The sequence below is a fragment of the Nycticebus coucang genome, chromosome 6, assembly GCF_027406575.1.
Source record: "Nycticebus coucang isolate mNycCou1 chromosome 6, mNycCou1.pri, whole genome shotgun sequence".
Classification (NCBI taxonomy): Eukaryota; Metazoa; Chordata; class Mammalia; order Primates; family Lorisidae; genus Nycticebus; species Nycticebus coucang.
The window spans coordinates 33,056,871-33,082,433 of NC_069785.1; the positions used below are offsets into that span (position 1 = coordinate 33,056,871).

Genomic DNA, 25,563 nt, shown 5'->3' on the forward strand with positions numbered 1-25,563 from the left:
GATTTCTTTTCTTTCTTTTTTTTTTTTTTTAAAGACAGAGTCTCACTTTATTGCCCTCGGTAGAGTGCCTTGGCATCACAGCTCACAGCAACCTCCAACTCCTGGGCTTAGGCAATTCTCTTGCCTCAGCCTCCCGAGTAGCTGGGACTACAGGTGCCCGCCACAACGCCTGGTTATTTTTGTTGTTGTTGTTGTTGCAGTTTGGCTGGGGTTGAGTTTGAATCCGCCACCCTCAGTATATGGGGCTGGCGCCCTAATGGCTGAGCCACAGGCGCTGCCCCAGATTTCCTTTTTTAAGGAAAGCATGAAACAAAGTTTATTGAGGAAGAGAGAGAGAGGCTTACAGAGTAAGAAAGCTTACAAAACAGGATACATTCACCATAGACAGTGAAAGGGCCTCCACTGCCAGGACCAGCAGGAAAAGAGGCCCAAATTCAGATTTTGGATAAAACTTCAGATTTATTTGATTATTCCAGAAGTCCATTCTATGATGACAATGTTCTGTTTCCAGGGAATATTTATTTATTTATTTTTTTAATAACACTGGTTTTATGTTGAGAGCATACACAACAAAACCAAATTACTCTGAGATGTCTCCTGACATCCTACTAGGAAAACACTAGGCTTTTGTTTAAAAAAAATAAATGCCTATGATACAATTATTACTTTCTAGATGTTTTGGAATTTCTACCTGTTATAAGGTACAAAGAAACACATTCAACGCGGAACCATAACATATATAGAACCGTCTCCAAAGAACAATTTGCCCAGAAATTGAATATATTAGGTGTTAATATTTGGCAGACAGATATAGCTTTCCCAAAGTAGCAAAGATTTTTGTGGCAGTCCATGGAAACATCTTAGGTAGAACCTAACAAAGAAATAAAAATCTACCACACATTTTTAACCAAAGCCATTTTTATAAGGAAAAATAACTGACACAAGATAATGTACTTTAAGTTAGTAGCATATATAAGATTATTTTTTTCAATATAAGGGAGGTAGGTTTAAGCACGGAAATTAAAAATATAGAAAAACAGAAGCGCACTGATTTCAAACAAGAAAGAGCACAGTTTTCAGACAGGCATATGTAATTTAAACTAAGACTAAAACGGGCTTTAAGCCCTATAAATATTATTTCCAAGACAATTAAGTTTTGAAAGTGCAAAAGGACAACTCTAAGCAAGTAAAGGTCATTTAAAACAAACAATAAAAAAAAACTATCTTTTTCTTCATCAGGAATGACTTCAAACCTGAATGTTTCTATGTGGGATATGTTGCCCCCCCCCAAAAAAAATCAGATCACTGGATCCAAGTTACATTTCCTCTAAAAAAAAGGTCAAAGGACAGCTGCCAATATTTGTTTTTAAAAGAAACCTCTCAAGTAAGAGGTAGTGTATGTTAGGGCAACAGGCTGTCATATGTAACTGATCTTAACATTGCTCAAAAACATGAAGTCCTCTGAAGCATCTGGAGTCTATTATATACTCTTTCTCTGTGCTCAAATGTCAAGCAATATTCAATAGCATCTTCTGTTTCTTGAATTCGTTTCTGGAACCTGCATCCATCCCTTGCAAATTCTTCCCATGGTCCTTTGCGATCCTCATCGCCACTTATATAATACTCAGTAACTTCTTCAAGAAAGGTTACCTTTTTTCTTTTGATATGTGTGTGTCTTTCTCCAGAAAGAACCTCATGCTGTACCAAGTCTGGACATCCACTTTCTTGGTTTCCTAACAGTTGCACTTTACAAGAAAGTAAGGAGCAAGAATCAGAAATGGCCACAATGGACTCCTATAGTCTCTTTGTGTCACAAGAGCCTTTCCAATTTTTCCCTGATGTTTGAAAAGGAGCCTTAAAATTTAAAAGGTTGTAGGGGTCATCAGAATTACAGAAAGAGTTCCAAAGTTTGAGACTCTCTGCTTCATCTGCACTAGATTCCCAATCATCTTCCTCCCCATAATTATGGTCAAGGATCTCAGGAGGCTTGGTCAGGCTTCTGGTCTGGGAAGAATTCTCTAGGTCAGACCTATCAGATAAATCATTCTCTGAATCAGAAAGGTCTTCAGAAACAATTTTGGCAGCAGTCTGCATTGTTGCTGTAAAGTTTTGGGGATTATAAGGATCTACACTGTAAAAGGAGTTCCAAAGGTGAAGCCCTTCAGAGTCTTGTTCAAGGTCTGATGCTGGCAGGGAGCTATCACTATCAAAACCATCATCCTCAGCTTCCTCATCCCAACCCTCACCTTCGGAATCAGAACTTGTTTCCAGGTCACTGGACACACCTCCCAAAATATAATCTATCAGTTTGTTACTACAAGCTGGTCTGGCAGAAATGGGAAGGTCATCTTTGCAGGAGTAGTCAACTACACTAATTTGGTCCTGTCTAGGCTCGTTTACCATAGGTACCTCACAAGAAGGACAGGTCTCCAATGGGCTTTGTTTTTCCAAAGCAAGTGGAATCTCTCTAGTCAACAATTCAATTTTTTCTTCAGTAAGTTCGTGGGTGGCTCCTGGAATGGCTCCAGCAGGGGGAACAAACTGTGTTGTATTATCTCTGCAGTGTTTCAGATCCATCCGGAGAAGGCTGTGTTCCTCCTCCAGGCTGTGGTAGCCATTATCTTGGTCAGGGGTGGGTAACTCCTGCCCTTTGCTAGCCTGCTGAAGGAATTCCAGCCGTTTCATGCGAAGATGGTGAATTTCTGGCAGGCCTTCTCTAGAAAGTGGTGGACATTCCTGCCATGTGGCTGGAGATATCTCTGCATTCAGTGGCTGGGGATGACAATCGTCCTCAATCAGGCAGCTATACTCCGGAGTTAGTTCCTGGAAATCAACTAGCTGGCCACTTCCAACGCGGTTCTGATAGCTGAGCTCCAGCTGGGGAAGGCGGTCCAGGTAGGTGGAGTTCAGCAAATAGGAGACTACGTTGAAATTGCCTAAGCGCTGAACGCCGAGAGGGCCGGAGGGTGAAGAGCCAACCAAGTTCCTGGTAGGAGTACATATGGGACTGAACGCCACTCGGCAACAGCTCTACTTTATGCTGCTGCTGCTCTAAAAGAAGCACGTGTACTGCACGGTCCAAAGTACTTCCCCTGGTTTTAAGGTCCAATTCTAGGTGCGAGGACGCGCACTGCCAGCAGATCCCCTCCTCTAGCCAATCAAGGGGACTGGCAACTGAGCAGTCTGATGAGTTGAACCGCAGCGAACTCAAAGATTTCTCCGCTGTGGGATCGGCTGCTTCTTTCCGTCCTTTCAGGACTCTCAGAGCGCTGTAGCCTCCAGAAAAATCTAGCCATCTTGTCGGAATCGGCCCTCTAATTTGGATGTGACTCCAAATCAGCAGCTTCTGAAGCAAGCTGGGGAGCGGCGCAAGGAGCTGGGAAAGCCGCTTGGTCCGGTAGCGGGTCCGAGCCTCGGGCTGAGCAGAGGAAAGCAGGGTAGTGTCCCTGAAATTTTCTGGGTCAGAAGGTGTAGGGAATTTGAAAGAGGCTGGAAGCGATCGCCTAGAAAAAAAGAAAGGCAGCCAGGACTGGGAGCCCGCCGGAGGAGCGGACCATTTCCGCGATCCGCCAGTCCCGGGCTCCATCTCCTTTTTCTTGGCAGTCTCTCGCCGTAGGCCGGCGTAATTCTGCGGCTGGAGGTCGGACGCGATTCAGAGGCCTACACAGTCTCGGCCTCGCCTAGTGGCGGAATCGGTACTCCAGGCCGATCGCCGGGCCAGCAGAAAAGCCACAGAAGGCAGCGGCTTCGGCTACGGGCAGCAGACCACAGCGCCGGACGGCCCGCGGAGGCGGCGACCGCTGAAGCGACTTCCATCCTGTCAGGAAAGGACGTGTCCTAGTCCTCTGGAGGTGTCAACACCATAGATAGGAGCCGTTCCGCGGTGATGGAACCGACTTTTCCGGAGAGACCGACCGTTAACAAAGCCCCTGAGCAGCGTGACACCGGAAGGGTTGAGAAGCCCCAAATCGGGAATATTTATTTTTATACTCAGTCATTTGGCATTTGGCCACATGTGTATTTAGTGTTCCTCTCCTTTCCAGCCTTGGTGGTGGCCGACTCATCAACTTCTTAGCCCACTTTCTTTCTGAATTGTTCAATGCTCTGATCCCCCTTCTTTTGCTCATCCTCTCATCCCTCATCATCTCAAACAACCTGGCTGCCCTAGCAGGACTCTGCTTGCAGGCTTGTCCTCCAGCTCATTCATGAACATCATTCTAGCAGAACTAGAGACTTGAATGGGGTGTTTGCCTTGGTCTATGTGTTTTCCAAAGGTGACTATTGCTGCTGCTACTACCACCACTATGACAAGTTAGCATTATCTAATGCCTGCTAGTACCTTGTGCTGACTAGAGCTTCATAAATGTCATTTCAAAATCTTCTTGCAATCCTGTTGGGCAGGTAGGATTACTCAAATTTTGCTGTAGGAAGACAGACCTGCTTGTTCCTGGAGATCACATAGCCAGGAACAACTGAGCCAGGATTTGTAAGCAATTGTGACTGGCTCCAGAGCTTACTCTGACTCTGGTCACTGCAGTTGGTGGGAAGAGATAGACTAGAATCCACAGCAGGAGTAGGGTGGTCTGCCAATATATTGAGATCTGAAATAGGGTATGCATGGGGCACAGTACAGTTTGTCTGGAACTGAGACAAAGAGAGAAGGGGAGGGTGGTGGTCAGGGCTGTAGGCAGTGCTGGAGGGGCCATGGGGACTCAGCCCATACGAAGCAAAACCACTCACTAGAGTGGGAATAATGGCATCTGTAGCCTAGGGGGACAAGGATGGCATTTTCACATCTCAACCCTTCAGACCCGGGCAGATTGCCCGAGTGGAGAGCCAGGGAAGCACCGAGGCAGGGGAGGTCATTAACAGGAGGAAGGAAGTTCTGGCAGGTCCCACCAGCCTGTTTGTGACAAGCAAGCTCAGGGCCACGGAAGTCCCTTAAGGTCAAGGGAAATGTGATCCTGGATCAGGGGGATGCAGTTAGGACACTCCCTTTACCAGGGGGACCCAGCCAGAGCCAGGCCCAGGGCCCAGGTCAAAAGAGCAGTGGGCTAGAGAAGCGGGAGGGGTGGTTAGAGAAGAGGGTGTGGGGAGAGAGAGAGAATGAATGAATTATGTAGGATCCTTGAGCACCTCATAAACAGTCTCTTGGCTGGAGAGGTAATGACCTTTATTGCAGTCAACACAGGGTAACTGGCTCTTCAGAGCTCTCAGGGTGTATTTCTTCATGGCTGAACTCTTACCTAGTTCTTCTCTTGTCCCTGGAATGGTCTCTCCTCTCTTTTCCAAATGGTATTAGTAGAAAGTGCACTGTATTTATAGTAAGAAGACTTAGGTTCAAGTCCAGGTTATGCTACTAACCAATTAGGCAAGCTCTTTAACTAACTACAATTTTTGAAATCTCAATTTCCTCATACCCGGGCCTGCTAAGCAAAACAAAAAAAAAAGTCATTCCTGTCCTGTCTCTGTCACAAAGGATTAGAGGATTCACGTGGATATACACAAAGAGCAGGAGGTGCTGTATAAATACAAAGTGGTGTGTCTTTGTCTTCTTGCCTTCTGGGCACCTCTCTCCACACGGGTCACCTCACTGTCACATCAGAGCTGGGGAAGTCTAGGAATGGAACAGCTCTATGCATAAATCCCATGTGTCCCCTTTCCATTTCTTTCTCACTTTTTTTTTTGCTGTTTTGGCAGGGGCCCGCCTTGAACACCCCCTGCCCCCTGCTCCCCCCATATATGGGGCCGGTGCCCTACTCCTTGAGCCACAGGCCCCTCCCACTCCTTTCCGTTTCTTTCCTCCGCTTGTCATGCTGCCATGGTAACACAGGACAGGGGAGAGATATACCAGGATATAGACCAGGGAATTCACACCCCTGAGTTTGCTCATTATCCCCTCTGGGGGATAAGATTGTGGGAAAACAGCAACAAAAAGATGGAAGACCATTTCCTCTGGAGCTCAGCTCAGTGAGTGTCAGCCTTGGTTCCCCCTCAGCCTCCCAGAAGAGGCTGAACCAGGAAGAGTCCCAAGAGATGAGGAGAAGTCAGTGCTCTGAGTGGAGGAGGAGAGAAGTAGTGCAGAGGCCTACAGAAGGAATTCAGCCTCAGCCAAAGAGTGAGGCAGTCTGGAAACCTAAAGGATTTTTTCCAAGTGCACAGGAACCAGCGGGAATGGCTGGGAGTCCCTTTTCTGGGGAGGGTCACAGGCCACTATGTAAGACTTGTTCAGGTGCTTCTCTTTGTACCTGCAGTTGGGATACTTCCCTGAGGTGTGGTCACACAAGGTCAGGGACACGGACCCACGGCTCTGGTGGCAGTTCTTACGGCCATTCTTGCAGGTCATTTTGGGGGTCTGGCAGTTGGCAGCCACACTGGAGAAGGATTCATGCAGGAAGGTGTTGCGGTCTTTGCAATGTTTTTTGTGCTTGTTGATGTTGCCCATTGCTGAGTTGCATGCTCGAGGGCGGGGCTGCACGTGCTGAGTTTCAAACCACTGGGATGAAGTCATGTGACTGGGCTTGGCACTGACTGGGATCTCGGCCACCCACAGCCCCAGCAGCAGCAGCAATAGCAGCAGCAGCAGAGGGCAGAATCCTGTTCTGGCTGGTGCCATATCTCTTGGGAAGCAATAAGAATGGAGAGCTGAGGTCTCTAGGGCAGAAAGCAGGAAGTATTCTAGCAGGTCACCCATCTCCCTATCCTACTGTGTCCTGTCGTCACTCTGTCTCTCACTTCTTCCTCTCCCTCTGTGCACTCAACCACTGTGGCCCCATCCTCCCGGCCTTGTAGCCCTGCTGCCTTCACTCTGTCCCAGTTGTCTCCTGCTCTTGGTTCCATCTCCTCTCCCAAGTCTCTTTTGTGACCCCATGTTCCCCACATCTGTGTCTCATCCCCTCCACGTCCTCGTTCCCATCTCCTCTGCGTCCCCATTCTTTTTCATTCTGTACTTCCATCTCCCACACCACCCTCCCCATCCCCCTTGTGAGTCCTCATCTCCCCTCAGTCAAGTCCTTTCCTTGTCCATTATCATTCATCTGAGGGCACTCTCACCAGGTCAGAACCAATACCTCCTTCTTTGTGTCCTCTCCTCACCAGGTCTTGCCACAGTTGCACCGTAGTCCTCGTGCTGTGACTCTTGCTTCGAGGACTGAGGCTGTGTCCAAGCACTGCTGGGCTCTTGGACTTCTGAGTGCTTTTTCTCACGGCCTGTAGTCTTAAGAGCCTGCCTGCGCTAGGCGGCTTTTATTTGAGGGAGGGCTGGGGAACAGTCCCTGGATCAGGAAATGAATCAGGTTCATGCCTTTCCACTTACATGTCCCATATATAGTAAGTGGATACCTATGGATACCTGTACCTGCCCAGACAGTTCAGCAACGCGGAAGCTTGAATCCTTGCATTCAAGGACTGCCTCTGGCCACATGGTTTTAATGACTCTTTAATAAATCAACCCAAATTAATTTCACAGAGAGTTGTCATTTATCTCCTTACGCACTTCTGGTCCATGATCCTGGGAACAGCCAGTCACTGTTGTGTTAAGGATTGCTCTTTCTCTTAATCTGTTCTGAGGCACAGATAAAACAGCCTAGAGAGTTGCTTTTTATGATTCCTTGTCACCCGGGGATACTGCCTTTCCTTCTGAGGAGATGGCGGAGACAAAGGACATGGATGACTTAGCACCACCAAGGTGTCCAGTGATATCCCCAATAGCTTAGCTATTCCACAAGAATTCATTCCTCTGGGCCCTTCCAATTCCAGGTGTCAACCAAGGCTACCCAACACCTCTCAGCTTTACTTTTCCCTTTCCTTATTTATTGAAAGTTGCAAAACTTCAACCCTGTCCAAATGTTTGTGTTTGAAAATGCTGTTGTTGTTGTTTATTTTTAACACCCTTTCTTAACCCTTCCTTCACTTTTGTATGTCCTATTCTTTGTGGTGGTAAAAGCTGTGTGGAGAAGAGTCGGGGTCAGTGCTGCTCTGGGGCTCCCATGAGCTTAGAACGTGACACTTAGGAGAAATGATATGCTGAGGCAGAGAAGCCTCGTGATTTGTGGGTGGGAAGGCCAGGAAAACTGAGATGAAGAGTATTTTTGTTTTCAGAATTTACCTGTAAGCGGTAAGTATGCTTCATTGATGTTGTCAACAGAATTTACTGAGTACCTCCTATGTGCCAAGGTATTTGGGATATATCAGTGAACAAAAGAGACAAAAACCTTTGTGGAGCTTACATTCCACTTGGGAAAGACAGTAAAAAATAAGTATATATTTTGCTCAAAATGGTAATTGCTAAGAAAAAGGTGGAACAGGATGAGTGTTGGAGGGCAGTGATTTCTATGTAGGGGACAGAGTTGTAAGTATGTAAATCTAGGACAGAGAGTTGAAGATGAGAGAGTGAACTTGGATTTGTCTGGAGGAAGAATGTTCCAGGTAAAGAGAAGAGCACTGCAAAGGCTCTAGAACAGACGGATGTCTAGGGGGTTGGAGGAGAAGGAAGGTGCCCAATGTGGCTGGATAGGACAAAAAGAGGGGTTCAGAGAGGGACCACAGGCAAGGTCATGGGAAACCTTAGATGATACCACCAGAAGGGTTGTGACTGCGACTGCAGGCACAATAGGGAGACCTGGGAGAGGTTTTTTTTTTTTTTTTTTTTTTTGAGACAGAGCCTCAAGCTGTCGCCCTGGGTAGAGTGCTGTGGCATCACAGCTCACAGCAACCTCCAATTCCTGGGCTCAAGTGATTCTCTTGCCTCTGCCTCCCAAGTAGCTAGGGCTACAGGCGTCCGCCACAATGCCCGGCTATTTTTTTGGTTGCAGCCGTCATTGTTGTTTGGCAGGCCAGGCTGGATTCGAACCCACCAGCTCAGGTGTATGTGGCTAGCACCTTAGCTTCTTGAGCCACAGGTGCCGAGCCACCCTGGGAGGGTTTTGAGCAGAGGAGTAAAAGGTTAATCTGCGGTGTGGATTATGCCTGTAGAGAGGTCACATAAATACTATCCTGATCATAAGGTTTATGTTCTGGTCCAGAAGTCAGGATTTCAAGTTAGGAAGATGGGGTGTTTGTCTCGAGGCTAGGAGGACATAATTTTGTAGGTGGAGAGCACAGCTGTAGGTCAGGGTGAAGGGTGTTAAGAAGGAAAGCGGGGTTGGAGATGGGAAACGCCACTAGATGGCAAAAGATAGTCAAGTACAAGTTCACACAGGCCTCTGGTTCTTCTGGTTCGCTCTCAGCAAGGCCTTGGCTCCTTTTCACTTCTTTGTAAGGTACCTGAATCTCTGCAGAATGAACTTCTGGGTACAGTATCATTTCCACGGTGCCACAGAAACACAGATGTTAGGAGATATCTATGGTTTAAAGTAGACTGTGGATCTGTCGCCTAAAGACACAGTCAGTCCAGTTTAACCCGGCAGTGAACGCTGAGGGAGAGGCTGAGAGCTCATCTACATTCCAAACCCAGTCTTTTTCCACTTCCCATTATCCTAGAGTGAGATGTTTCCAGACCACGATATGAACTGCCCTCTGCTCATGTGTTTTCCTGTCATTATAATTATCCCACTTTCCTCTTCATCTCCATTATGCTGGGCTCTCCAGAAGGCTGCCTTAGAACTGTGTGAAATAAACATGACCCTACTGTCCCAGGTCAAAAGGAAAAGACAATAAAGGTTTAAGTTGGCATATGAAAATTGAAGTGCAAGAGTTGAACCTACCATCTGTGCAATTCAAACTGAAACCTTTGCTTTGCCTCAATTATTTGGATAAAGGAGGCTATTTTGTTTGTTTGCCTGCACTGTCCAGCCTCCAGGATCTGCTTCACTTTGTACTTGGCTAGGATAATTTTGCCATTTTATCTTCACTGCGTTTGTGGGGCAACAAAAAAAGATGAGGGAAGGGGGACAAGGGTAGGGAGAACAAAAGCAGTCGGGTATCAGGCCAAGGACTTTCAGGGAGTCTTCTCTGTATAGAAACTTACAGGGGGAGAGCAGAAGACAAAATGGGAGGAGAGAAGACAGGAGGGAAGAAAGCCCTTCACACCAACAACCTCAATTCCAGCCTCCTTCTCATTTTATCACTATAGTCACTGTTGTTGGCCCAACCTCTCCCCAATCTGTTGTGTGTGTGTTTAAACTGGGGAGGGTTTTGTGAAAATCCCAACAGTGCCAGGTGGACCTCTGCCTGTCTTCCCCACAGGACAACAGCTGCTGCTTCCTCTGGCCTGCATAGGGAGGGAGGGAGAGGGCTGGAAGGGAGGCAGGCCGGGCCTGGATTGGTGCCCACCCTTCAGAGTTGAGCCTCTCCCTCTCTCTTCCGGAGTTCCACACGGCCTCTGGATACCAATGGAAAGCCCAGGAGCATTTCCTTCAAAACAGGGGCAGATCCAAGTTCTGGTATCCTAATTTTGTTGCCCTTGGATAAATAAAGGCAATGGGCTCATTTTTCTTGACTGAGAAAATGAAACATGCAGCAAGGTGGGGTTAGATGCAAGATTGGCTTTAGGTCTCTGAATTCCCATGACCTTTCCTGGAACAGCTGTGGGTCTGGAGGAGGCTGCACTGAGAGAAGGGTGGAATCCTTGGCTCCCACACCAATGCCGTTAGACAAGTCAGGATGGAGGAAAGAGGGACCTGGTCTGGGGGTAAGCAGAGTCACAGTTTCATGAGCCCTTGCCAGCTCTCCATTTATGTACAGAATAAAGTATAACTTTGTTAGCCTGATAGTCAGGGTCACCCCAATGTGGCAAACCTGTCTTTCTAACTTTTTTTTTTTAGACAGGGTTTCAGTTTGTCTCTCTTGGTAGAGTGTTGTGGCATCATAGCTCATAGCAACCTCAAACTCTTGGCTCGAGGGATTCTTTTGCCTCAGCCTCCCTGGTAACTGGGATTACAGGTGCCCACCACAACACCTGGCTATTTTTAGAGATGGGGTCTTATTCTTGCTCAGGCTGGTCTTGAACGTGTCAGTTCAAGCAATCTGCCCACCTCGGCCTCCCATAGTGCTAGGACTACAGGCATGAGCCACTACACCCAGCCTCTATCTTTCTAGCTTTATCTCTGAATTTTCTCCTACTGAATGCCTTGACCTGCCCAGACTGGTTTTCTCCCCTTTGTCAAACATATCTTTCATAATCCTCTGTATCTACACTGAATTCCTATCTACCCCACGGGATCCATCCCAAGACCATAGGGTGAACCTTTAGGAAAACTTTTTTTGATCCTCCCAGAGACATCTTTCTCACCTCTAAATTCCTATAGCACTATTGTCTTCAAGATGTATAATTTCCTGCCTTGAATTATTGGTTATTTCTTTATATGAGGTGACAGTTAAGTTTGTGAACTTGCTACCATGAGCTTACATTGGCAGCACTGTACAAACAACTCAGTAAGGTTTTATAACATTTGTATATTAGGATCTCACAGTTGTGTTCATGTGGACATGTGGCAGTGTCTTGCTGAGAGATATTCATTATTGTGGCATGTTTTTGTGTGCTGTGCAAGAATATTGGAACTTGAATTAGAGCAATGAACAAACATTTGTAAATTTCTTGTTAAAATTGGCAAGAGTGGAAATGAAATTAGGAACATGTTAGTCCAAGTTTATGGGGATGATGCCACGAAGAAACTGGCAGTGTACAAATGGATTAAAAGTGTTTTTCTGGGGACGAGAAAGCATCATTGATGAAGAAAGATCAGGGAGGCCAGTAACAAGCAGGCATTGCAAAATCATTCAGTTGTGCATCAAAATCATCAGCTAACTGTGAGAAGCCTAGCAGACCAAGTAAACATCAATAGAGAAACAGGATCATCTTAACTGAAAATCATGGGCAACAATTTATGGCTCTTGCATCACGACAATACACCGGCTCACACAGCACTGTCTGTGAGGGCATTTTTAGTCAAGTAAATAACTATATTGGAGCACCCTCCCCCACTTACCTTCTCTGGCCACCAATGTCTTTTTTCTTCACCTGAAGATAAATGAAATATTGAAAGGAAGACATTTTTTTTTAACATCCAACTATTACTTTATTTATATTACTATGTTTAAGTTACATGGAAAAAAGACAACCAAGCAATTCTGCCCATTTCAGAAAAGTTTCCAATCAACACCAATTATGTGGTAACAAATAACTAGGAATGGTGACATCTTTGGGTCAAGACTGACAGGGAAGAATGGGCTCTGGTGCTATGGTTCATCTCCAACAAGAATATGGCATGCTGGCCAGCACAAGCCATGCTAACACTGAGCCTTTAGCTCTGGGCACAGATTTGGATCTCTTCTCTGAAGCTAGCAAATCAAGTGAAATAACTGGGTTAAAAAAAAAAGTTTTAAAATGAAGCCCAAGTTTAAAAACCATGCTTTTGACATATTTTCCTTTCAAAATTTACATAGAATACACTTCTTCACTCTAATAGCTCAGCTATTTTTCCTTACATAGCCCACCACATAGCTGCAGCTATGTAAGATGTGTTTACATCTTTTTTTCCTCAAGATGTAAACATGGGGGAAAAAAATTAATGGCATCTGCATAATATTCTCTCTACACACTGCTGTTGGATGGAAAATACAAAATTAAAAAAAAAAAGAAAGAAAGAAAGGTTCCATCTTGGATTCTCACAACCTCTGCGGACAGTTCATGAATCCGACTCTGATGCTAAGATGACAGTGTATGTAAGCAGATTTTTGTTTTCAGTGAAGGAGACCTGAGAAAAGATGGATTTCTCTCTTTTTCTTCAAGAGTTATCAGATGGTACATACTCCTCAAAGCCCTCACTCTCTCGAACTAGAGCACGTTCCAGGATCACATGGGCTTCCTTATAACGCTGGCTGTCTTCAGGGGCAAACTCATAGATCCATCCCGGTTTGCTATTGCAGTTTTTGCAGCTCACATCTTGAACCAAGTGGCAGCTAGTGAGCGTGACCCAATCTTGAACTTCACTATATTGCAGGTTAACTACCTTGTTCTTTTTTTTTTTTTTTTTTTAAAGGTAAGCTTCATGGGGACCACAGAAACTTTATTTAGGGGATGCTTAAGTGAGGTCTTGTTGGGGGACTTACAGATCAAGGCTCAGGGGAGAAAACTAGGCGATGTACAGTGTAAGGTTTTTCCTCTCTCTCCTTTCCCTTAACCTTGGTGGGCCCAGGGTAGGTGCCCTGGCTGACTCATGGCTGTTTTTCTCTCTCTCTTAGATGCAGCTCTGTGTGGAAGAGCGAGCTCATAAAAGCAGCTGAGGGTGCACCTGCCATCCTACTGATGCCAGAACTGTCAGACTCTGGGGGGACCCCAGCCTAAGGCAGCGCTGCAGGGCCACCCTTATTCCAAGTGCTCTTATTGCCTCTATGTATGGACCACCCACCCTCCAGCCCCTGAGGCTGCTCAGGTCTGGTTACATTCATGGAGGAAGCCTCCCCTAGGGCTGTAATGGATGCTGGGACTTGACTTCTCAGCCCCTGAGGTTTAGCCGGCCAACACTGTCTATCTCAAATACTGTTCTGTGAGTTGTTTCAATAAAGGGCCCCCAAGGGCTAGGCTGAGTTGGGCTGTTACTAACTGGAGTGGGAGGGAGAGGTATGGCCTCATTAACCTGGGGAGGAGCTGCTTCTCTACTAAAGTGCCATGGACCTCCTCCCCCACCTATAAACTTAACCCAGGCTGGTTTTACTGAAAATATTTAACTACCTTGTTAAAAAGAAATGTCCTGCCAGTAGTGCCTGTGAACCGAGTGGAGATGAGTTCTGACTGGTTGGTCAGAATCATATCACAAGTTTGCACAAGAAAACAGTTGGGTACTACCAATATGATCAAGGAAAATTCTGCCCATTTTTATAACTGAAATTCTAAAAACCCTGAGCTGTGGTGAGATCTGCGGCTGCCAGCGGCTCTTTGCTCCTCAGCTGGGATGAAGCCCCGAAAGGAAGACATTTTGATAAGACAATATGATGACAGCTGTGTTGGCCATTCCAGAAAAAGAGTTCTAAAATCAGCCAGGTATGGTGGGTCATACCTGTAATCCTAGCACTCTGAGCTCAGGAGTTTGAGACCAGCCTGTCATGTCAGCTACTTGGGAGGCTGAGGCAGAAGGATCATTTGAAACCAAAAGTTTGAGTTTGCTGTGAGCTAGGCTGATGCCAAGGCATTCTACCCAGGATGACAGAGTGATACTCTGTGTTAAAAAAACAAAAAACAAGGCTTGGCACCTGTGGCTCAAGCAGCTAAGGCGCCAGCCACATACATCTGAGCTGGTGGTTTTGAATCCAGCCCAGGCCTGCCAAACAACAATGACGGCTGCAACCAAAAAAATAGCCAGGTGCTGTGGTGGGCACCTGTAGTCCCAGCTACTTGGGAGATGGAGGAAGGAGAATTGCTTGAGCCCAGGAGTTGGAGGTTGCTGTGAGCTGCGATGTCACAGCACGCTACCCAGGGTGACAGCTTGAGGCTCTGTCTCAAAAAAAAAAAAAAAGGAGTTCCAAAATTGCTTTGAAGGGTGGACTAGGCACTAGTATTGGTACATAGGTTCTCAAGGGGAGACTTTTGAAAGTGGTTGTAGTGATATTCAGCAATGAGGTATGTAGCACTTTTTCTAGAATGAGTTCGTGAACTTAGTTGTCATACCTCATACCTATTTATTGTCTTCCTCCAATTTAGACTGTCAATTCTCAGAAAACTAGGACTACCTGTTAATTTCCCTCTCTCTTTGTTTCTGATAAATCTCATATGACATAACATATAGTACCTTGCGTATGATGCTAACTGATTCAACTTATAGCAGGCATTCACTCTGCTCCTGAATGATCTCAGTCCTAAGTAGGATCACCATCAAGTCACAGAGATGGTTAGCTCTTGTTCAGCCTGGTCTTGAACTCCTGAGCTCAAGCAATCCAACTTCCCTGGCCTCCCAAAGTGTTAGGATTACAGTAGGGAGGTTTCAGTGAGCTATGATGGTGTCACAGCTCTCAACCCAGGGAGACACCCAGGGTATCTCAAAAAAAAAAATTGTTTTAAAGTAATCATAAAAAACTTCATGGAGATGAATGCTAAGCCAGAAGTTTGAGGGAGCTCTAGATTGGCAGAGCAGGCGTGGGAATGGATGAAGGTGCTGTCACAAGGCTTGCTTGGGGACTAAAAGAGGCTTTGTAGATGTGAAAAGTGAGTTAGTATAGAACCGGGAAGACCATTATCTAGTCATCCATTTATATATTAATTATTAAAAGCACTTGCATGCTTGCTGTCTCATTTTATTCTTACACATTTATGAGTCTATAAGTTTTACAGAAGAGAATCTTAACAGGTCAAGTAATATTAAGTCTGAAATCCTCCACAATGTGCTGTTCAGTTTCCTTAATCATGTGTGAAGAGGTGAGTAAGGGTGGGTTGGGGAGTGAAGAGTGGTGATGGGCAAGCTGGGAAACAAAGGACTAGGAGAACCAAGAAGCATCAAAAAGCCCTTTCTCAGGCTGGATGTGGTGGCTCACACTTGTAATCCTAGCACTCTGGGAAGCCAAGAGAGGTACATTGCTTGAGCTCAGAGTTTGAGACCAGCCTGAGCAAGAGTGAGACCCCGTCTCTAAAAATAGCCAGGCATTGTGATGGGTGTCTGGGGAGGCTGAGGCAAGAGAATCACTTCAGCTCAAGAGTTTGAGGTTGCCGTGAGCTGTGATGCCGCGGCACTACACCGAGGGCAACAAAGTGAGACTGTCTCAAAAAAAAATAGAGAAATAAAATCCCTTTCTCTTCTTAGGAAAGCTGCAGCCTTGAAGGGCCAGGGAGGGACCATAATGTGGCTGGTTTCCTCAAAGCAAAGACTTGAGTCAGCCAAGTCAGGCACCACCCGCTCAGTGGTGTCTTATTGAACCACCTGCCTGTGTGGGCTCTCTCTGCACTGTATGACTGTGCATACTTCCTGGGGAGGTCTTCTAAGCAGGGGCTTTGTAAGTGGAACCTCTGGGTTGAGTTAGCTCTGTCGAATGGATGGGGTGAAAGAGAAAGGAGGGGGAAGAGCAGCATTCCAGGTAGAGGGATAGCACAGCAGGGAGAAGAGTGGGGGCACAAGCTGCGAAGCAGGACAGGGAGGGAGATGCAGCTGCAGACGTGGGCAAGAGCACGATCATGGACGGGCTTATGTCCTAGGAGATGTAGTTTAGGCTACAGAAGCTACTTCTGAGTTTTTGACAAAGGAAGGGGCTACATGTTTTTTCCCTGGCACCTACGTAAACGATAGATTTGGCTGGGCCTTACTGGAGTTAGAAAATGTGATGTTCAGGAGAGAAAATAGCCTGAGCAGGAAAAGACATAGGAATGGAAGAGACAGGCTTAGGAAGAGTTGTAGAGAAGAGTGTCAGGGCTGCATGATGGCTGGACTCATGTCATATTGAGTATTCACTATATGCTAAGCACTGCACTAAAAGCTCTTAAAATACATCTTGTTTTTTTTTAGAGACAGAGTCTCACTTTGTCACTCTTGGCAGAGTGCTGTTGCGTCGCAGCTCACAGCAACCTCCAGCTCTTGGGCTTAGGCGATTCTCTTGCCTCAGCCTCCCGAGTAGCTGGGACCACAGGCTCCTGCCACAACACCCGGCTATTTTTTTTGTTGTTGCAGTTTGGCTGGGGCCGGGTTTGAACCCTCCACTCTCGGTATATGGAGCCGGTGCCCTACTCACTGAGCTCCAGGCACCACCCTCTTAAAATACATCTTAATAAATGTTTACACCACCATGAGGTATGAAATACTATTCTCACGAACAGATGAATAAATGGAAGTGTAAGTGGTTTGATAAACTTAGACTGGTGGATGCAGCATGTAAGCTGCAGAGCCAGGGTCTGACTCCTGATGTCTTTCACTGGGGAGCCTCCATCTTAACCACCATGCAGGAAAGCCCCCCAGGGGTTGGGGTTAGAGAGGCCGAGGGGTCTAGATTACTCTGAGGTTTCTTGCATAGGACCCTGAGGAAATTGAGACAGATAACCCAGGAAGACCAGCAAGTTGTAGGGAAGATGGATTCAGTTTGGGACTCTGGTTTGTGCTGTCAGAAAGTGCCAGTTTACAGGGCTGTGAATGAAGAACACCACGTCTCTCTGCAGCCTCGCCCCTTACTATTTCTGTGATCATACTGCGGACCCTGGCGCACTCCCCTCTGTGCGTTCTGACTCCCCTCTCCTGCTCTCCAGGGCTGTTCTAGGAGGAAGCCCCAGGCCTGGGAAGTGCCCTGCAGGGAGACAAGGCTGAGAGGCCTGTGGAAGTCAAGGGCTGGGACTGGCGGGCTCCAGTGAGCACGGGTCCTTCTCCTCCTCCTCCTCCTCTTCCTCCTCCTTCTCCTCCTCTCAGGTTGAAGTAGGGGCAGATGATAGGAGGCCAGCGAGGCTCTGGGGCCCTCAAGGCAGGGTTTTGGTGTCAAGCCCAACCTGCCAAGTCGGAGCTTTCAGAGTCAGCATGAACAAACTTCCAGGACGGCGTGGACTCTGACAGGGCCTAAGATCACAGGTGAGGGGTGTCGGTGTGACAGGAGTGAGCTGATGACAGGGACCATGGGGAGTCCATGCAGAGGGCTTTGATTCTCAGCTTGGCACTTTGGTGGGAGGCCTCTATGTACGTGGCCTGCTGGGCTCCCATGTGTGGGATGAGAGTGGTGGACCCTCTGTTCTCCAAAAGTCAGGAATAATAAGCACTTTGTTCTTCAGAAACAGGACAGTCCTTTTCTTCTTACTTTGCCACAGGGGAAAAGCTTATGGGCTAGAGAAAACATCAAAGCAAGCCCAGGAACTTAGAGACTTCTGGCAAGGAGGTTGGAGCTAAGTGTTCTGATGACACCAGAGGGGAAGAGACCCAATAGCAATGTCTCTTTCCTCCCACCCATCCAACCCCCTCAGCACAGGGGGTCCTCAGCACAGGGGGAACTCCCTCCTCCTCCACTGGTCTTTACCCAGAAACCTTTCTAGCCTCTTCTCACCTCTGGGCTTTCCTTGACATCAGGCAAGAAGAACCCCTGCCCCCACCAGCAGTCTTCCGCTCCCATCCTTTCTCCCAGCCTTTAGAGAATTACCAGACCAGCCTGTTCCTTCTATACTCTCTGAATTGTTTATTAGAAAAGGTGCCAAGGCCAAGGATAATTGGGAAAAGCCTCTCACTGGAGGACCAGTGAGCATTTATCCTGCAAGTGTGGCAGCTCCTGGACTGGGTGAGGCTGAAACCCTGTGGTGGACCAAGGGAATGGAGGGATGGCTGGAGGTGGCTGATTAGCTGGGTGGCCTTGGGCAAGCAGCTCATCTTTCTGGTCATGAGGACTTGGGCAGGATGAACTTTGAGGTACTGTCCAGCTCTTAGAGGGTAGGGAAGGCAGACAGGGAAGGCTGGGGAATGCAAAAGGTTCTGGGAAGGGACAGCCAGCCACTCTAGGCCCACCCCTGCCTCCAACACCTTAACTCTGCCCGCAGGAGGAATGGCACCAGTGGCCGCCCAGCTCCTTATCTGCCAGCTGGTTTGGGGGCCAATTTTGGCGGAGGACATCAAGGAGCAGATTGCCGTCCAGAACTTCCGCACTTTACACATAGACTACCCCAGGGTCAGCTATCCAGAGGGTTTCCAGGGCTACTGCAATGGTCTGATGGCCTACGTGCGGGGCAAGATGCAAACCTGGAATTGCCCAAAGACCTACTACGTGGTACATACACCTTGGAACGCCATTGTGAGGACCTGCAAGCTCAGTGAGAGCTTCTGCGAGAACTACAATGAATACTGCACCCTCACCCAGGATTCCTTCCCACTCACGGTCTGCACCCTGGCACTCAGACAGCCACCCACCAGCTGCTGCTACACTAGCACCCTCAGCAACCGAAGGCTCTACCTGCTCTGCTCCTGCAAGTATGAGGGTGAACCAATGGGCATCATTGGCTACTTTTAGGGAATTTAATTGCTGAGCCACCCCCCATTCTCCCCCAGCTCTGTCACAAGGCAGCCTGTCCCCATTTCCAAAACTCTGATGCCTACAAAATACTTTCTTCCTGACTCCGAGGCAGGTGTGAAATGTCCAAGGCTTTGATCACCCTGCAGAGTTGTCCTGTCTTCTAAGAGCTTTCCAACTTGTCTACCAGTCCCCACCCCCATCCTCCTTCTCTGAGACACAGTAAAACCCACCCAAGAAGCTTACTCTGTCCACTTGGCAGTAACTGTCCACCCCTGGGCCAGATCCTAAATCCTGGATGGAGGCCCAGGCCTCAGCTCACACCATGGCAACAGGCACCAGCCTGTGTCTCACCTCCCAGCCCCACCACCCTTCTTTGGCTCGGCGTCCCCGTTTCCCTCATAATGCCTTCCTCTCACACACTCACACACTGGGTAACTCTAGCTGCAGGAAGCTCCCCGAGGCCTCACACTCACTTGGGCCTCCCTTCCCCACAGACTTCTCAGTTCCCAGCCTGCTCCTCTCTGAGAAATCATTGCTTCTCCCTTCACGCCACTGTCCTTGGCTCCCTCCTCCTGCCACGAGCCCAGCGCAGTCTGTCCCAACAGCCCTTAGTCACCCTGCCTTCCCTTCTCCAACCTCTTTTCCTGCCTTCTTTCTCACCTTAGCTGGCTGGAGTTTCAAGGTATCGTCCCCCTCTCCCCTCTGAAGGTTCGTGCTTCCCCTCTCTTCCAGTAGCTCCTCCCAAATCCCAGACTCCAGGGTCTGCCCGTGACCAGGCAGGGATGAGCCAGGCCCAGCTCTGGTCATGTGAATTTTTTTTTATGAGTGTGTGTGTAAACCTCTAGATACTGATGGTCATGTAAAGTTTTAAACCACATGTGAATTATATGAGATATAACCATTGGGAGAAACTTGAGTAAAGGGCACAGGAGACTTCTCCATATTGTTTTTTGTAACTTCCTGTGAATCTGTATTTATTTCAAAATAAAAAGTTAAAAGCACACATCTGACTCCATTCTGATTTAACTCCTTTCTCCCCAGTGCACCACGACTCCTGCTCTCGGAGTCCTGGTAGCCACCCACCTCTGAGCACCTTCCTGGGCTACCTGTGGCAGCCAGGAAGAGCTGCTGTTCCATGTGGACCATGATGGAGGTGAGGCAGGTAAACCTCACGTCTGGGCTGAGCGTTGAAAAGGGATTGCCACAGGGTGTGGTGGCTCAGCCTGTAATTCTAGCACTTTAGGAGCCCAGAGGTGAGTGGAATAGTTGAGCTCAGGAGTTCCAGACCAGCCTGAGCAAGGGCAAGATCCTGTTTCTACTAAAAATAGAAAAAACTAGCCAGGCATAGTGGAGGGAGTCAAGAGACAAGATGATCTCTTGAGCCTAAGAGTTTGAGTTTACTGTGAGCTAGGTTGATGACATGGTACTCTACCCAGGTCAACAGTGTAAAAAAAAAAAGTGGGGGTGGGGGGATTCTCCCTTCCCCCAGCTGTAGAACAAATTTGTAATAGGAGTCAGGCTACCCCAGCTGGCTTCCATTTCTCTTCCATCAAAAGAGGGAAAGTGGATGGGCAGGGAAGGGTCTAACGAGTGGCATCTGGGTCAACATATCAGGAGTTGCTACTCCATTTTGGGAGGGGTGGGGTGGACACCAGTGACATGTGAACACAAGTAACAAATACTTTTGCCTTTGCATCTGGTTTATCTCTTATCTCCAAACGTATCCTCCAATCCTGTTCTTGTTGAGGGAATTGCTAACTTATGGCTGGTACCCATGGGGCTAAGTAGATGAGAGGGAGTGTGGCTGAAGACCCTGACTCCCTGGACTGTCCCTTCTCCCTGTCTCTGCCCCGGGGCCCATCTGTGCCTCACCCTCATTGAACAGAACTCATTAGCTGCTGCACACTCAGATGTTTATTGTTTCTCCAGCTCCTTGGTGTTAAAGATGCAGGGTTGGGGGCTACTAGGCTAAGATGAGGCTCCTGCCTAATTCTTCTTGTCATAGGTGCCAGCACCCTTGTAGCCACTCACATAGCCTGAGTTATCAGTCGTCTCTTCCCGTCCTGCGATGCCCTTGCCCTTGCCACTCTCATCAAAGCGCTCCTTGTGGCTGCCGGTGTACTTGCTGGTGTCGGTCAAACGGTCCACTGCACCCACTGTTGTTGCTTTCTATGGGCCAAATAATGGATTTGAGCTCTCTTCCTCCCCCTCCCCAAGATGGCCTTGAGATACTTGGAACTAGTGCTTAGAGCTCTTACTCTGCCTTGGGCATGGGACTGCTTCTCTTAGGGCCCAGATGCAGCTGTGGGCACACGCTCTAGCCAGAGCCATCCATTCATAAGGGAAGGGGAGTCCAGAATACAGAGGAGTTATTCTGAGCAGGCTGCTGTGTGAGGACCTCATTCCTAGACCCAACATGAGAGCAGAAGGAGCTTTTAGCAGAGGGGACAATAAAGGAAGAGGGTAGGTGAGAGGCAGGAAGCCACAGATTAAACCTTAAATGAGAATAGGAAGAGGAGTGGGGATCAGTACCAAGTCCTCTACACTAATGCCCTCAGAAGCCAGCAAGCCCTAGTTGTCTGGCTCAGATACTGGAGACTTGGGAGTGAGTCTGAATCTACTATTAAAATGGCTATGGACTTTAGGCAAGTACTTCCCCTGTCTGGGCCACAGCTTCTTTACCTCTGAAATGAATAGATGATTTCTAAAGTCTGTTTCCAGCACTAACAGTGGACCACACAGTTTTTGTCCCTACAGTCACAACTATTGGCTGGATTAGGGACCCTGGTGGGCTGGAGGTGAGACTGGAACAGTAGAGATCTAGGGAAATAGACTCCAGGGTAGAGGTGAAGACTGTCACTCACAGTAACACCAGTGGTGGCTGGATCCTTGCCCTCCATGAGTTTATAAATGCCCTGCAGGCCTTCATCTGGGCTCTTTTCCTTGAACCGCTTCTGGGCCAGTTCCTTCATTGCTTCTGAGAATTGCTGAAATGTGATGGTTCGGGCATTCTTGGCCCTGGTCAATCAGACAAAAATCCAGGAACTTTATAGCATGAACTCATTACCTTCCAAGGACCTACTTAGGTTTGGCCTCTTTTTGTCCCATCATCGTGTGTCTCAGAGAACACCACAGTGCTGACACCCTGTAAGTGCTTGGTAGGCCCACTGCAACGTTCTGTGGCGAAGCAGGTGACCCTCCCATGGCTCGTTCTCCTAACCCCTACCCCTGTGTCTGCAATTCCTCACTTGACTTTGTTGAACACAATGTCCACATCTGTGGAGGTGACCGTCTTGCCATCCATGATGCCACAGTCTTTGCACAGCTTGGAGAAGTTCTTGTTATTTATTTCAGTGCCATTGCTTGAGGAGTCTCCAAAGACAGCGAACTTCTTGAATGTTTTCTCTGCTTCAGATGCCATGGTCAGCTAGAGGTGGGGGAGGGAAGGGGGGGAACCTCAGGGATAAGAAGGGAGGACTGACAAGTAATGAGGATGAATGTTAATATTAAATCAATTGGCAAGAGAAACAAATCCCTTTGTCCCTGCCGCTCCCTCCCCTGTACCCCTGCCCCCATGCCACCTACCACGGCCACAACATGAGCCTCCCCTTCCCAGCACTGGGAATGCTGGGGAAGATCCTATATACTGAATAATCCCCCATTTCCTCATCACCTTTGTGTACCTAAGAGTGCCTGGATGGTATTTGACCCTTCCTAGCCTTTGTATGTATGTGTGGATATGTGTAGGAGGCAGGTGGCTGGGGAGACTGGGTGGCAATGAGGAGACAGAGGGGAGAATAGGCAAGCTTCTGTGACCTCAGCAATGCTTATGTGACATCATTCCTGGCTCCTGCCTTTGGAGGAGGGCTTATGGTCTCCCTACTTTGCATAGTGAACTAAACAAGTTGCCAACCTTCTGACCTTTTCCGATGACCAAACTTCCATTATTTCAGCCCCACTTATCAATCCTCTGGGTCCTGGTTCAACTGCCTTCTGCTCTCCCCCACAACAAAAGCTGAGGCAAGCCCAGGGAAGGTGCTTTAGCCCATTTGGGATGCTATAACAAAATATCACAAACTATGTGACTTATAAACAACAGAAAATTATTTCTCACAGTTCTAGAGGCTGGCAAGTCTACGGTCAAGGTGCTGGTAGATTCAGTGTCTGGTGAGGGCTGCTTTCTGGTCCATAGGTGATGCCTTCCTGCTGTGTCCTCTCATGCAGGGGGTAAACGAGCTCTCTTGGGCCTATTTATAAGGGCACTAATCCCACTCATGAGGGCTCTGCCCTCATGAAACCTAATCAAGTTCCCAAAGGTCCCACCTCCTAATACCTAATACCATCATATTGTTGTTATGACTACCAATGGAGTCTTCTTCATAAAATCTTTCCCCAGGCTAATATCATCAAAAGATTTTCCCATGCTTTTTTATAGGATTTTTTTTTTTTTTATCATTTTGTTTCTTAGATTTAAATCTTTTAGCCATTGTGAGTTAATTTTTGTAAGCGGTGAAAAGTGTGGGTCCAGTTTCAGTCTTTTACATGTGGTAATAATACCATCATCTTGGAAGTTAGGATTTATTTATTTAAGACAGAGTCTCACTTTGTCATCCTTGGGTAGAGTGCTGTGGCTACATAGCTCACAGCAACCTCAAACTCCTGGGCTTAAGTGATTCTCTTGCCTCAGCCTCCCAAGTAGCTGGGACTACAGGCTCCTGACTATTTTTAGAGATGGGGTCTCGCTATAGCTCGTGTTGGTCTTGAACCTGTGAGCTCAGGCAATCCATGCACCTCAGCCTCCCAAGTGCTGGGATTATAGGCATGAGTCACTACGTCTGACCTATTTATTTATTTAGGCCATTCTGTTGCCCAGGCTACAGTGCTATGGCATCAGCCTAGCACACAGCAATCTCAAACTCCTGGGTTCAAGCGATCCTCTTGCTTTAGCCTCCTGAGTAGCTAAGACTACAGGCACTTGCCACTATTCCCAGCTAATTTTTTTCCATTTTTTGTAGAGACAGGGTCTTGCTCTTGCTCAGGCTGGTCTTGAACTCCCAAGCTCAAGTGATCCTCCCACCTTGGCCTCCTGGAGTAGTAGGATTTGAGGCATGAGCCACCACACCTGGCCAGAAGTTAGGATTTTTTTTTTTTTTTTTTGAGACAGAGTTTCACTTTGTTGCCTTCAGTAGAGTGCCGTGGCATCACAGCTCTCAGCAACCTCCAACTCCTGGGCTTAGGCAATTCTTTTGCCTCAGCCTCCCAAGTAGCTGGGATCACAGGCAACTGCCAAAACGCCCGGCTATTTTTTGTTGCAGTTTGGCAGGGGCCGGGTTTGAACCCGCCATCCTAGGTATATGGGTCCGGCCACACTACCCACTGAGCCACAGGCACCACCCCAGAAGTTAGGATTTTAATATATTAATTTTAAGGGGATATGAACATTCAGACAACAGCAGAAGGGATTAATGAAAACAGACTGGCATCCTTTTCTAGTCTCCAGGCACAGGTAGTGACCACCATGGAGAATTCAACTGGCTTTAAAAGACCAACTCCCAGAAACCTTAAATGGTTTCCAATGTTTGGTCCAGTAGGGAAAGAGACTCAAGAGTGTAACAGAGGTAGGCAGGTCAGGGTAAATTGGTCCAGAGTGAGGGTGAGTCTCAGACTCTGACAATCTTCTGGGTGAGTTTCCATGCAGGTTGAAGATGTTCCTCAGGTGTTTCTCTCCTTGGCCTTTTCTCTGACCAGAAGATCTATAGACAAATGAACTTCAGGGATACTAAAATAAAAAGTAGATTGGTGACTTTCCACCCCTTTCCATCTAACAATCCATCATCAGTTCCTAGAAACCTTTTCCCCCTTGTCTTACAAGCCTATTCCTTTCTTTCCATTTTTATAACTTCCAGCCTTAGTCAAGCTCTTATCGTCTAATACCTGGATGAACTACCTTGGCTTCTAAATGACCTCTTTTCTAAGTCTTATGTTTTGCTCTCACTCACTCATAGCCATCTCTATTACCCACCCCCATCAGATTAATTATCACAGGACAGTATTTTCTTTTTTTCTTCTTGAGACAGAGTCTCTCACACTGTTGACCAAGTTAGAGTTTCATGGCCTCAACCTAGTTCACAGCAACCTCAAACTCCTGGGTTCCCGTGATCCTCCTACCTAAGCTTCCCAAGTAGCTGGGATTACAAGTTCCTGCCATAATACCCTGCTAATTTTTTTTTATTTTTAGTAGAGATGGGGCCTTGCTTTTGTTCAGGCTGGTCTCAAACTCTGGAGCTCAAGGGATCCGCCTGCCTTGGTCTCCCAGAGTTCTGGGATTACAGGTGTGAGCCACACTGCCTGGCCAGTATTTTCTATTATTCCTGCTTAAGAACATCCTATGCATCAAGAACATACTAAGACCCTTCGTTGCCAGGTCTTTTTGCCTAGCACTCAAGGACCTGCACACCTTGGCCCCAATCTACCTTATCAAACATTACCCACCTCTCATCAACATTATTCTTCAGCTGGGGCCATAATGGCTTACTTGCTATACACTTGAGAGGCTACCTGGTAGTGGAAAGAGCATAGTCCCTGGAGTAGAATAGATCGGGTGGGGATTTGAATCCTAGAAATGTCATTTACTAGATGGATGGCCTTGGGCCAGTCACTAAACTTTTCTGA

General features: G+C 47.4%; 4 protein-coding genes and 1 pseudogene across 10 annotated transcripts; 1 reads left to right on the forward strand and 4 right to left on the reverse strand.

The window, feature by feature from the left end:
- Positions 1–515: 515 nt before the first annotated feature.
- Positions 516–3,586, reverse strand: LOC128587615 (protein phosphatase 1 regulatory subunit 15B-like). Its single transcript, XM_053593973.1, is given in 3 exon segments — positions 516–1,470; positions 1,472–2,976; positions 2,978–3,586. Coding segments are annotated over 3 exon segments (2,151 nt in total). The 3' UTR covers positions 516–1,433.
- A 2,440-nt stretch (positions 3,587–6,026) lies between these two features.
- Positions 6,027–7,185, reverse strand: RNASE7 (ribonuclease A family member 7). Of its 3 annotated transcripts, none has more exons than XM_053593983.1 (2): positions 7,071–7,185; positions 6,027–6,618 (listed from the first exon to the last, which is right to left on the reverse strand). In XM_053593983.1, exon 2 carries the CDS (start codon positions 6,614–6,616, stop codon positions 6,137–6,139), a length of 480 nt encoding a protein of 159 aa, XP_053449958.1. In that variant the 5' UTR covers positions 6,617–6,618; positions 7,071–7,185; the 3' UTR covers positions 6,027–6,136. The 3 variants fall into 3 exon arrangements, with proteins under 3 accessions (XP_053449958.1, XP_053449959.1, XP_053449957.1); XM_053593984.1 differs by having other exon boundaries at positions 7,054–7,164; XM_053593982.1 differs by having other exon boundaries at positions 6,027–6,654; positions 7,096–7,160.
- A 4,819-nt stretch (positions 7,186–12,004) lies between these two features.
- Positions 12,005–17,977, reverse strand: LOC128587619 (protein yippee-like 5; annotated as a pseudogene). Its single transcript, XR_008380623.1, has 2 exons — positions 13,673–17,977; positions 12,005–12,950 (listed from the first exon to the last, which is right to left on the reverse strand). The product of XR_008380623.1 is annotated as a protein yippee-like 5 (transcript).
- On the forward strand, positions 17,977–18,888 carry RNASE13 (ribonuclease A family member 13 (inactive)). Its single transcript, XM_053593985.1, has 2 exons — positions 17,977–18,165; positions 18,422–18,888. The coding sequence occupies exon 2, from the start codon at positions 18,427–18,429 to the stop codon at positions 18,886–18,888; it is 462 nt and encodes a 153-aa protein (XP_053449960.1). The 5' UTR covers positions 17,977–18,165; positions 18,422–18,426.
- Positions 18,889–20,785: 1,897 nt separating this feature from the next.
- Positions 20,786–23,597, reverse strand: TPPP2 (tubulin polymerization promoting protein family member 2). Of its 4 annotated transcripts, none has more exons than XM_053593989.1 (4): positions 23,006–23,597; positions 22,140–22,318; positions 21,756–21,909; positions 20,786–21,060 (listed from the first exon to the last, which is right to left on the reverse strand). In XM_053593989.1, exons 2-4 carry the CDS (start codon positions 22,310–22,312, stop codon positions 20,878–20,880), a joined length of 510 nt encoding a protein of 169 aa, XP_053449964.1. In that variant the 5' UTR covers positions 22,313–22,318; positions 23,006–23,597; the 3' UTR covers positions 20,786–20,877. The 4 variants fall into 4 exon arrangements, with proteins under 4 accessions (XP_053449964.1, XP_053449961.1, XP_053449962.1 ...); XM_053593986.1 differs by having other exon boundaries at positions 22,813–23,597; XM_053593987.1 differs by having other exon boundaries at positions 22,140–22,368; positions 22,813–23,597.
- Positions 23,598–25,563: the final 1,966 nt, after the last annotated feature.